Here is a 12,196-nt window from a genome sequence, read left to right on the forward strand (position 1 = left end):
ATATAGAGTCACAGATGGTGCTGAAGGTTTCAAGCCTGTGGCTGGGACAATAGTTCTGCCATGATTAGAAAATGGGAAGGCAGGAGGAGAGCCTTGAGCTCAGTTTTTTGTTTGTTTGTTTGTTTTTGTTTTTGTTTTTGTTTTGCGGTACGCGGGCCTCTCACTCTTGTGGCCTCTCCCGTTGCGGGAGCACAGGCTCCGGACGCGCAGGCTCAGCGGCCATGGCTCACGGGCCCAGCCACTCCGCAGCATGTGGGATCCTCCCACACCGGGGCACGAACCCGTGTCCCCTGCATCGGCAGGCGGACTCTCAACCACTGCGCCACCAGGGAAGCCCCCCAGTTTTGTACATACTAAGTTCATGGAAGATCTAAGTTAATAGTTCCAGCAAACTGTTAGAAATATGTACACTAGAGTGGGAGGGAGAAGTCAGAGCCGGGGAAATACATTTCAGATTCACCAAAAGTAGGGGGTCCTTAGCATTTCAAGAGTGGATGGGATTTCCAAATGAAGAACTGAAGAAAGAGATGGAAAGAGATACAAGAAGAAAATGACAGAGACGAAGAGATTAGAAAAAATGAGCAGAGAGTTACTCAGAGAAATCACAGGAAACAAGCTCAGTACTGAGTATACAAGGCAAAGAGAAAAAAATTCCAGATGGAGGAAGAGGTTAAGTGATGGTAAATGCCACAAAGACACCAAGAACAACATGGCGCCAGGTAGGGCTAGGAGCTGATCCCGCTGGCAAAGGTATTCATTCCCTCACAAGATGAACATGTAAGCACCAATAATTATTCCAGAAGATCCTCTCTTTACATTTTAACTACTTAACAGTCACAAGCATAAGATTTATATAAAAGACCCATTTAATTTATTAAAGTAGACATTGGCTAAGTTATTAGCCATTACCTATGACTCTGTAAGACATGAAAAAATTGGAAGAAATGTAATGCAGGCCTTTTATCTGTATGGGAAAGGTCATTGCAAGCATCAAATATTGAATTTTAGAATGGTACCCCAGCAAATAGATATATATTATAACTCAAATTAGACTTCAAGAGGACCGATTTGCTTGAGATTTTATCATTTAAAATATCTTGCAATAAAACTGACTTCATAGAAGGACATTAATCTCATACTTTAATGCTAGTCTGTCAGACTGTTTTAATAGATATATTTGAACAGAATTTTAATTTTTCAGGTAAATTTTTTGTGAATTTAGAAGAGAATGTGAAGGATAATAGTAAGATGTTACAAATCAAATTTAAATCCTGATTTTACTTTTTTCATTTTCTACATCAATAATACTAACCAGTGATTGGTTTGAAATATATAACACAGTAAACTCTTGACAGAGGTATGATTAGAAAGTGAAAAGTTCTGATTAATGTTATTGTTGATAGCACACATGCTATTTATAAGTCTCTAATGTTAAAAATACGTCACACAGAAAAACCTGGTGAATCTTTGGCAGCATAATAAAAGAATCACAGACCTTGTGATACTCAGTTTTTAAAACTGCAGTTGCACTCAGTACAGAGTTATGTTCCCAGCTCTTTTTTCCAGTAAAAATGCATTTCAATAATGAAATGTGTAATTTGGGAATTTTCACTGGTCTACAAGAACTTCAGATAGGTTGATTATGTTCCATAAAGTTGATTTTGTTTAGTCAGTTTTAAAAAGGGGTAACTGATAGTATTTTTTGAAACGAGATGCAAACAAGACGCAGCAGAGAAAGACAGGATATTTGGTTTGAGGGCCCATGAGAAATGTTGGCAGGCGGGGCTGTTTATCCCACAGAAGAGAAGGCTGGAGCAGAGCTTCACGTCTGCAAAGCCAAAACTGGCCTTCTTTGTTGCCTCAAAACATATATCGTGCAGCACCTGGGAGCCTTTGAGAAAGACAGATTTTTTTTCAAGGCAAAACAATGAGAACTGTTGAAGAATGGAGCAGGCAGGCGTCCCATCACGCTTTTCTTGTCCTTAACACATGTTCATGGAAAGACTAGGGACTCGCTGGATATGTCCTTTAGCTTGAAAGAAACTGTACCTTGCATACTGCCACCACTCCACTGCAAACACCCCGCCAAAGCATGCTCTCATTCCTCTGTGATCACAGCAGACTAGGACAGAATGGCCGTTGATCTCTCAAGGTTTTTCACCACTGGGGGGAGTGGTGCAGCGGGTCAGAGCATCAGCCTTGGCCTAAGCCACTCTACCTGGGCTCAAATCCCACCTTGGGCATTGCTAGCTATGATTTTGTGTAAGTGGCTTACCTACCATGTGCCTCAGTTTTCACATCTGTAGGATGGAGACGATAATGGTACCCACCTTGTGGCTGTAAATAAGATCATGCATGTCAAGTAGTTACACTCGTGCCTGGCAGACAGCAGTTGGTAGCCGCTGCTGCTCCTTCTGTTGTGATGGTTGCTGTTACTCACCAAAGACATGGCTCTGTTTTGTTTAGATGAGCTGCTTCAGAAAGAGCAGAACTACTCGGACGATGTCTTGGCCAACATGATCAGCGAACCAAGGATCAGTTATGGCAATGATGCTCTCATGCCATCTTTGACTGAAACCAAAACCACTGTGGAGCTTCTTCCCGTGAATGGAGAGTTCAGCCTGGATGATCTCCAGCCCTGGCATCCTTTTGGGGTCGACTCTGTGCCCGCCAACACAGAAAACGAAGGTAAGAAGCCCAGGAGAGAACAAGTGTTCAGTCTGGTTGTATAATCTCTCTCGTGTTCTTAAGAGGTGACTTTTGATATGAATTTTTAAAAGTGCTTTCTCACTGAGAGGTATTTTGTTGCTTCTGGAATGAAAGCACAATATTCAATTAGTGTTTATGAGACAGTGACCTAGAATGCACACCTCTGAAGAAAACAGACATGTGATAAAACTGTGGAAATCACAGTTCACTCAGTGGAGAGAGAAAATTTTTTTTCTTTTGTGGCCACACTGCGAGGCTTGCAGGATCTTAGTTCCCCGACCAGGGGTTGAACCTGCGCCCTCGGCAGTGAAAGCACAGAATCCTAACCACTGGACCACCAGGGAATTCCCAGAGAGAGAAATTTTGATGGGGCCTGCATAAATGGAGGTTTGAAAGCCACCAAAATAGTCTTCATTGGTTATTTATTCTAGTGCATTACATTTCAGATCACATTAAATGTTAAAGGCAAAGATAAAGAACCACTTATGTCATGAAAAGTAATTTGCTATACAATTCTGTGTTTGGAAAGTTAAATATATTCCAAACAATTCTGTGTTTGGAAAGTTTGGAAGTTATACAATTCTGTGTTTGGAAAGTTTGGAAAGTTAAATATAAGGCAGCTGTCAAAATTAAGAAACACACTGACCTAAACATTTCTTCTATGATAATTCAGAAAAGCAAGATTTTCTCTGTCAACAAACTTGCACAATGGATTATGTACTTTTCATTCACAGGGATTTCTTAGCAGAAATTTTCAAATAATATCTATTTAGGAGAGAGAATTTTTTAGTCTTATTCCATATCATTTTACATGTTCAGAAGTATAAAATTTTGAACATAGGAACACCTTGATTTCGAGATACTAATACCTTGTTTTTCAAGAACACATAGGATTTTTTTTAATAAATTTATTTTATTTTTATTTATTTTTGGCTGCGTTGGGTCTTTGTTGCTGCACGCGGGCTGTCTCTAGTTGCAGCAAGTGGGGGCCACTCTTCATTGTGGTGTGCCGGCCTCTCATTGCAGTGGCTTCTCTTGTTGCAGAGCATGGGCTCTAGGCATGCAGGCTTCAGTATTTGCAGCACGCGGGCTCAGTAGTTGTGGCTCGCGGGCTCTAGAGCGCAGGCTCAGTAGTTGTGGCGCATGGGCTTAGTTGCTCCACGGCATGTGGGATCTTCCCAGACCAGGGCTCGAACCCGTGTCCCCTGCATTGGCAGGTGGATTCTTAACCCCTGTGCCACCAGGGAAGCCCGAGAACACATAGGATTTTATCTGTGATTTTTCTTTGTTAAAGAAGCAACTTTTGACAGTAATATTTTGACAGTAATAAATGTGGATATATGTAGTATGGATACCTCAAAATACAATCACTTACTCCTCAGACTAAATATAAATCCAATATTAGACCATAAGTGCACTGGAGAAGCTTTTTTTAATTTTTTTTTTTTTTTTTTTTTTTTTTTTGCGGTACGCGGGCCTCTCACTGTTGTGGGCTCTCCCGTTGCGGAGCACAGGCTCCGGACGCGCAGGCTCAGCGGCCATGGCTTATGGGTCCAGCCGCTCCGTGGCATGTGGGATCCTTCCGGACCGGGTCACAAAACTGCATCCCCTGCATCGGCAGGCAGACCCTCAACCACTGCGCCACCAGGGAAGCCCGAGAATCTTTTGTTTAAAGAACCATTGCAGAAAATCTTTATATGGACTGTTTTTGTAACATGAGTAATCACCCCAAATGTGTTTCCTTAATTTGGAAAAAGGTACCTTCTAGTAATACTATCAGACCATAAACAGCAGTGTTATTTATAATATAAAAATAATTAAGACTACCATTTATAAAAATAGTTCTAACATAGAGGAAAAGAATTTAAGGATACTTAGTTATCAAAGAGCTGGGTGACTTCCCTATTAAATTGTATTATTACTAGAATGCTAGTTTTGTCATTTTTTAAGATAAATACATTTTGGTCATTTAAAATCCTCATCAGTCAGTCTCTAATGAGATTTTTTTTGTGAAAAATGTCCAATCTCACTTTGTAAACTGAACACACACAAGATTTCTTCTTTTCCTTTAGGATACTGTGTTGTTTAATTGATGGAGAAATAGGTAACATGTATGGAGTCTTAACAAACTTTGTCTGGTAGAAAATTGCAGTCCTTAATGCCCTTTTTATACCAAATAATGTTAAATGTGTAGTTTGTCACTTACGTCCAAGTTTTAGCTTTTTATGGAAAAATTTAAATACATAGATTATTCTCTATTTTTATTAAAAATTGCCTCTGCCATTGAGAACTTACTCATCTCCAATGTGATTCTAAAATTATAATTTATAAAGAATTAAATATCAATTTCTTATCATTTAAGACCTTTTCACATGTCTGTTAAATATATATTTTCCATAAATGAAAAGTTCCCATTTACTATTTTCCATTATTTATTGATTTTGGAAAAGTAGGATAAAACATACTTTAGAGTTTACCTTAATCATTTTTATGAACACACACACAAATAATAGAGGATAAATTTGTACAAACTGTAATTTGTACAATTTGTACTACAAATTGTACTACAAATTTGTACTGCGAATTGTAATTTATTTATGGTAAAATTTATGGAAAGGGATTTAGAAAGCTAACAACGTAAGCTAAGTTAGCAGCAGAGTAAAATTAATTTACAGACATTAATGTGGATGTTTGTTGTCATATTTGGTATTTCCTTTAGAAATGTGAACTGTGCAAAGTTTAATGAAGATAAAAGACACTCCAGCCCCTGTTTTATGTTAACTCTTCAAATTTAGTGAATACGGTGAAATGCAATGAGCTTGGTACCACAGACCACAATAGAGAATAGCAAAACGTTATAAACATTCCAGAAGGTGCTTCACTTCCTGAATTTCAGAATTTCCCTTTCTCCATCAAATCTTGAGAGCTCAACTGCTTTATATATGAATATCAGCCTACATGTTTCTTTGGTGTCTTTAATGAGTTAAATTTAGCTTTGCATTTATCATATTAATAGTATAAGTAATACCGCAGTTAAATAAATCTGCTCTTATACGCCCTAAGCATTTTATCTTGACTCTATGTGTACTCATAGGCATATATATGATCTCCACTAAAATTTATACGTCGTCTATCAATATTTAAACATGCTTCTTATGTTAAAATTTTTAAATAGTAGCCAAACTGATCCATTTTGTTTAGGAAAAAAATGGGATAATACTAACTGTTCCTTTTACGTAGAAATATAAAAAGGAACTATTTCATTTCACTAAAGCCGCTTCCTGAAATCCCACCCCTGATGCCATTGTCAGCACTCTCAACTGTTTTCCTGTTCTTCTGCCCCTTAAGAATTGCCTCAAATCAAACAAGAAACAAGGCAGTGATGGTACAAGTTAGAAAGCAAGCTGTGATTTTTTTTTTTTCTCCTTCTCTTGCCAAATAATCCAAAAAACACTGGATTTATCCTGGGTTTCCCCAAAGTGATCAGTTTCCCCAAGGTGATCAGTTTTTGGAAGGTCAAGAACAAAAATGGTTTGGAGATACCCCAGAACACCAATGGACTGAACACACACCCCAGGGCCCTTGAGTATTGCCAAGGTAGGTGCCCAGTTGGACAAAGTCCATGACTGAGTGCCTCTGGATCCCTGACCAAGATACAGCTATTACATTGCCTAGGCCTCATCAAAAGAGCTAATACTCAGGGCTTCCCTGGTGGCGCAGTGGTTGAGAGTCTGCCTGCCGATGCAGGGGACACAGGTTCGTGCCCCGATCCGGGAAGATCCCATATGCCGCAGAGCGGCTGGGCTCGTGAGCCATGGCCGCTGAGCCTGCGTGTCCGGAGCCTGTGCTCCGCAACGGGAGAGGCCACAACAGTGAGAGGCCCGCGTAACGCCAAAAAAAAAGAGCTAATATTCTTGTTAAATAAGAGTGTTATTGACAAACAGCAAAATCTTACATAAGAGTATTGGAGGCAATAATATTTAAGATCTCAGAGCTTGAATTCTGGTTTTCACCATCATCAGACCACCACTCCTTTTATAACATTTTGAAAAGTCTCTCTAACAATGAATCTTAAACTGAACTGACAGAGTTTGGTAGAGGAGTCAATACAATGGATGTAATTTATAGTAAGTGTTTCAACGAGTGTTCAGGCTTGACTACCAGTGGAAACAATGGCAGTCAGGTGTTTGCCCCCTTATGGATGTGACAAATACAGATGCAGACTGATACAGGGGCCCTGAATTAGTTTTTCTTTCTTCATTTTATCCAATGGTGAGCTCCAGGAAGATCTACAGTAAGAACTGTGCAGAAATGCATTGTGTTTATATATAAAGCTGAATTAGGTTTTGGACTCACATAATCGTAAATACATAAATGTCCAACAGGAATTTAGGAAGCTGTGTAGGGTGCAGGACAATTTTTATTTGTGTGGGGTTGCCCTGTGCATGCCATCTAGCATCCCCGGTCCCCAGCCACTAAAAGCCAATAATGTCCACCCTCCTTCTCCCATCATAGTGACAACCAAAAACACCTCCACATTCCCCAACATCCCACACTACAGAATTATGTGCATTTATGTGAGTTTAAATTCCAGAGTTTAAATTCCAGCGATGCTACGTGATTTGGGGCGAGTCACAGAGCCTCTCGGGCTGCTTCCTAGTCTGTAAAATAAAGTTGGTAATAATTGCTAACTCAGAGACAGGGTGTGAGCATTAAATGAGATGGTATGGAAAACTCTTAGCAAAGTGCCTAGAATGTAGTAAATGTTCAGTGGTAGTTTTTTGTTGGTTGGTTGGTTTTATTTTGTTTGTTTTTAAATAGAACCAGGATCATATTAGAGAGGTTTTACCAGCTTGTCTCAGAGAGTCACCCTAACACCCAAACAGTATATCCTTAAAATTAATGAATATAACAAGCCGTATAATAGTCCTAAAATCTTACCCTTTCTCCCCATCTTCCTCTTCTCCCTCTCCCCAGAGCCTTTTCCTTGTTAATCTTACAGACATGTGCTTGCACACAAAGCTATTGAAAATATCTAAAATTCTCAAAGGATTTCCTTTCATTGTTCATGCAACCCTTATCATCATCAGAGCTTCGAACGCTTACCAAAAATTTGTTTTTCTCAAGAACAATCAGTCAAGTCCACAGAGGGGGTCAGACACTCAAGCATTCTGTTAATTTATATTGAAAAAGTAAGCATATCACAAACACAGTTTTCCAATATTTTAGGCTCTTTGACCAGCTGCGATTTGCCTTCAGGGATTTTTATTCTGTGGTTGAGCCACAAAACTGAAATGGCTAAACTGAAGTGAAGCTGTTGTTACTAAAACAGTTGTTCTCATGGATTGTGAAATCATCTGTCTGAAAGCTTTTGTGCTGATAGCATTTGTGTTTGCTCTGCATTTTCATGACTGCCTGACCAGAACAGCCTGAAGATGAGGAAGAATGCAGTGGCCACCAGAAAGTTTTTGTGGCCAGCAGTCAGCTTGTCTGTGTATATAATACATACACAAAACACTATAATATTCTTCATGAGGCACACTAGGTCTTGTAACATTGTATTGTGTAACTGCATTGTGAATTTGCCCTCTGGTACATTTTCACTTAGCCATAAAGCAGCAATGAACAAAGCACTTTAAATGGGGAAATTGAGATTAAATAATGTCTTTTATCAAACCTGCAAGCCAGGGCTTTTCAGGCCCCTCTTATCTACGAGTAAAACTGATTTCCTGCTGATTCCTCCATCACCTTAGGCCTGATGGGGAGGGGAGGCTGTGTTGGGCAGCATTTAGCTTAGAACTGGTCTATTACAAGGAATACCAGAGCTAAGAAACTCAAAAGTCCTAGCGCTTCCATCATTCTGTTTCTCTCTTTTTATAGGGGATTATTTGATTCAGAGCTGCTGATGGCAGTAGAATAACATATTTCTGCCTATTTTAACTCTTTAAGACAATCTGTTTCTAATGTTTAACTTACTAAACAGCCAAAGTAACATGTTTTGAACACTATATTGAAGTTACTTGCTGGTTCAACTAGTAATGGTCCATTTGAAAAATTAGAAAGTATTTATTTTGGATTGGGGAGTAATGCACTCCTTTTTCTTGTCAATGTATATTCTTTTTTGCAGTGATGAAATTATCTTTTAATTATTGATGTCTGATCACTGAACACGAGTTACTTATTTTTTGAATATTTACTCATATTAAATCAGCCTCACACTGTTAAAGCAGACTACAGTTTAAGTCACTAAAATTATTATTGTTTATCTTCCTGAAAAATATAGTTTTATTACTGTTTTCAAATAATACACGCACCTTGAAACAGAAAGGCAGAGAAATTTCTAGGAATGATCTCCTCACCCAGAATAAACTAATGACAGCTTTTTGTGGTAATATCTTTCAGACCTTTATCTATGCGCATGTGATGTGTTTCCATATTCCCTTGAGTAATTATGGAATAGGGCTTTATCATTTGTAAGGGTCTTTGGCATGTGTGCACATTTGAGCCCTGGAAAAACCCAGCTTCCTTGTGACAAAACAGAAGCTCAGAAAGAAGGAGGTTTGCCCAAGAGCACAGAGAAAACAAGTGGTAGCATTAAAACGAACCCTGAATCTAGCCTGACTACCACATCTTCAGTCCAAATTTAAACCACAAACTCAACTGCTTTCCCCTGAGTGGAATAGAGTCTCTAATGACTTAACCATTGATGAAGGTAATCACTTTAAGTTACTTTTTTGCTCTGTGAGTTTGCTTTGGTACATTCTTAGCTTCAACTGAAGCACCATTTGGGGCTCTTTTCATCAGGAAGCTCTCAAAAAGTACAATAATCCTTCAGTTAACACCATTTTATAAGGAGTAATAAAAAGTCCCTCACCATACGTTGTTGCGGTTGGGAAAAAGGATGAAATACAGAGAAACAGTATTGTTCAAATGTATTTGTGAGTTGCAGAAGGAAGTATGTCTTAATCTGATACACGAATAGAGTGTTACTCATCCTCACAATAGTTGTCATAGAATATTTCATAAATAGGATATTTAATAAATGGAGTTTTATAGTATTTGAGAGTTTTTGAAATGGAGTTTTTAAATTTTTGGTTCCTCATTGCAATTAGAAGATAAGTTATTATTTCTATTTTACTTGTGAAGAAACAGCCTCAAATGTGATCATTTGCCCCAAGTCGCCTGCATTGTAAATGTTGGGTTTAGATGCCTCCGCCCTCCTTTTCTCCTCTACGGTGCTGCCAGGCTGCATGATAAGGACCAAACCACCTTTTTCTTTGGATACATCCAAATGTCTTGGTATTCTCAGCAACATTATGCTTTCCTATTTTGTAGACTTGGCTTGCTGCCACTTTCTTCTCCCTTACTGTTCCCTGCTAACGTGTGGCATTCAAAATCGACTTGGGTTTATAATCCCATTTTTGAATGCCCAGGCTGCGTGCATCAGTAAGCTGTATGGTCTTACTGAAATTTTTGATCCAAATGCCATCCCGTCGAGCACACCTTCTCTTCCCATGGACACCTCTGCTCACTTTTCCTTACCTTCTTACTTTTATATTTCCCAGACCTTACCCAAGAGGCTTTATCCTCCCTCATGGCTTCACTGGCCCCTTGTCCATTATTTATCCTAAAAGCTTTGTTTCTTTCCCTTGCCTGTTTCTTCAAAGACCAGGGTAAGTTCAAGTTAATATTTTCTGAGAGTCAGAAGCACTTTGGAAATACCAGCTAATGGTCAACAACAGTGGGCACTATTGTGCTGACTGCAATGTTTTCTTTGGGTCAGACCCAGAATACTCGCAAAGGAAAAATTGTGAAAGTCGACAAATATGAAAGGAAGTATTTGCACTTCACACATTTCAACTCTATGTCATCTATTAAATAGAAACCAGTCTTTAAAAATACAGAGAGAGGGGGAGGAAACTCTGGTTTACCTCTTCTACCCTCAAACTGGGAACAAATTGGATTCGCTAAATGGCCGATTATGTGGTGAAACGTTCCTCTCCTGATAAATTCCTATTTGCATTTCTCCTGGCGATTTAATGGAGTCCTTTTGTAGTTAATTAACTGTAAAATAAAATAAGATTAAAAAAAAGATAAGATTGGATAGTTGTAAAAGGAGGTATCTTTAAGATTTTCCACTGCGCTGGGCATAATGTATTTTATTTCTAATCAAAAGCCAAGAAACTATTTCTAAATTCGCTGAGAGGAAAACCCACACTCCCAGCCCCTCTTCTTTGATGTTGCCGCGTATCTTATCCTGGTGAGCACATTTATTAGAAAACTAAGGAGTAGGATTGGCACATCAAGAGCGATAAGCCTTTTGAAGTGGTACCCCTCCCATCCTTGATGCTCAGGATTAACTCACTGTGGTTCTTTTCTAGCTGCTTTTTTTTTTTTTTTAATAACTTGTGTATTGCACATGCTTTTCCTTGCGCTGTGTTCGGGAGCCACGACTTACCATCTCGATTTGTGTTGTTTGCTTTCCGTGTATCTTGCTTCCTGTGCCCAGTCGAGCCTGTTGACGCCCGCCCTGCCGCCGACCGAGGACTGACCACTCGACCAGGTATATCCCGGTGACCCTCCGCCCCTCCGCATCTCGCGCTTGCACAGACGCAGCCCCTTTCTTGGGGGTCAGCCTCTCTGAATTGCAGATATGGAGAAGCAGGGTTTGAAATGACCATGGAAACCAAACTTTTTAAAACTCCCCTTTGCTTTTCCTTACACTTCATTTCCCAAGTTCCTAATTAGGCGATCAATTTTTTTTCTTTCTGAGCATTCCTTTTGAAACAATAAAAAGGAGCCCTTCCAACGTTTGTTTTTTTCTTTTGATTTTCTGGTGGAGAGGGTTCTGTAGAGCCTATTGGTCCTCAAGAATGGAAACCTACACAGATGCAGACTCCAGCTGGTGACGACCTGGTTACTGCTGGAATATCTCATTCTTTCTTTCTTGTTTGGTATCCGGATGGTCCATTTCTAACTGAACTGGGCTCAAACTTGAGTCAGTTCCTCAAGTAGACATGAGTTCCTAAAAATATCAGAATTGGAATATCTTTAGAGCCCAGAAGTATTTCCATTTTATCTTTCGTGGGTTATATATACTTATTCTTGATGAGTGTCTAAAACGCAGCTGAGGTATGTGCCTAATTTTCCATACAAGTTCTTTATTTTTTTATAGTACTTAAAATTCCCATTAACACTGATATGGACACTTCTTTTTTTTTACATCTTTATTGGCGTATAATTGCTTTATAATGGTGTGTTAGTTTCTGCTTTATAACAAAGTGAATCAGGTATACATATACATATATTCCCATATCTCTTCCCTCTTGCGTCTCCCTCCCTCCCACCCTCCAGTCGGTCCCAAAGCACCGAGCTGATCTCCCTGTGGACACTTCTTTTTCTGGTAGTTTCCCAAGCATTAAGAAGAAACACACTTTCACCTTCCTATGTCTCAAATTTAGCTTTAAGAATAATGTCACACCCAACA

At 39.2% G+C, this 12,196-nt stretch overlaps 1 protein-coding gene across 4 annotated transcripts in view; it reads left to right on the forward strand.

The window, feature by feature from the left end:
- The window catches only part of APP (amyloid beta precursor protein), a 274,171-nt gene that overhangs the window by 243,343 nt on the left and 18,632 nt on the right, over positions 1–12,196 (forward strand). For 2 of the 4 annotated variants that reach the window (XM_082840186.1, XM_082840188.1), the window contains 2 exons: positions 2,467–2,688; positions 11,219–11,272. In XM_082840186.1, the coding sequence (XP_082696312.1) occupies positions 2,467–2,688; positions 11,219–11,272 (276 nt within the window). The remainder of the gene's footprint in view (positions 1–2,466; positions 2,689–11,218; positions 11,273–12,196) is intronic. The other 2 variants (XM_082840187.1, XM_082840189.1) reach the window with 1 other exon arrangement.

This window comes from Leucopleurus acutus, assembly GCF_964270905.1.
Source record: "Leucopleurus acutus genome assembly, chromosome: 5".
Lineage (NCBI taxonomy): Eukaryota > Metazoa > Chordata > Mammalia > Artiodactyla > Delphinidae > Leucopleurus > Leucopleurus acutus.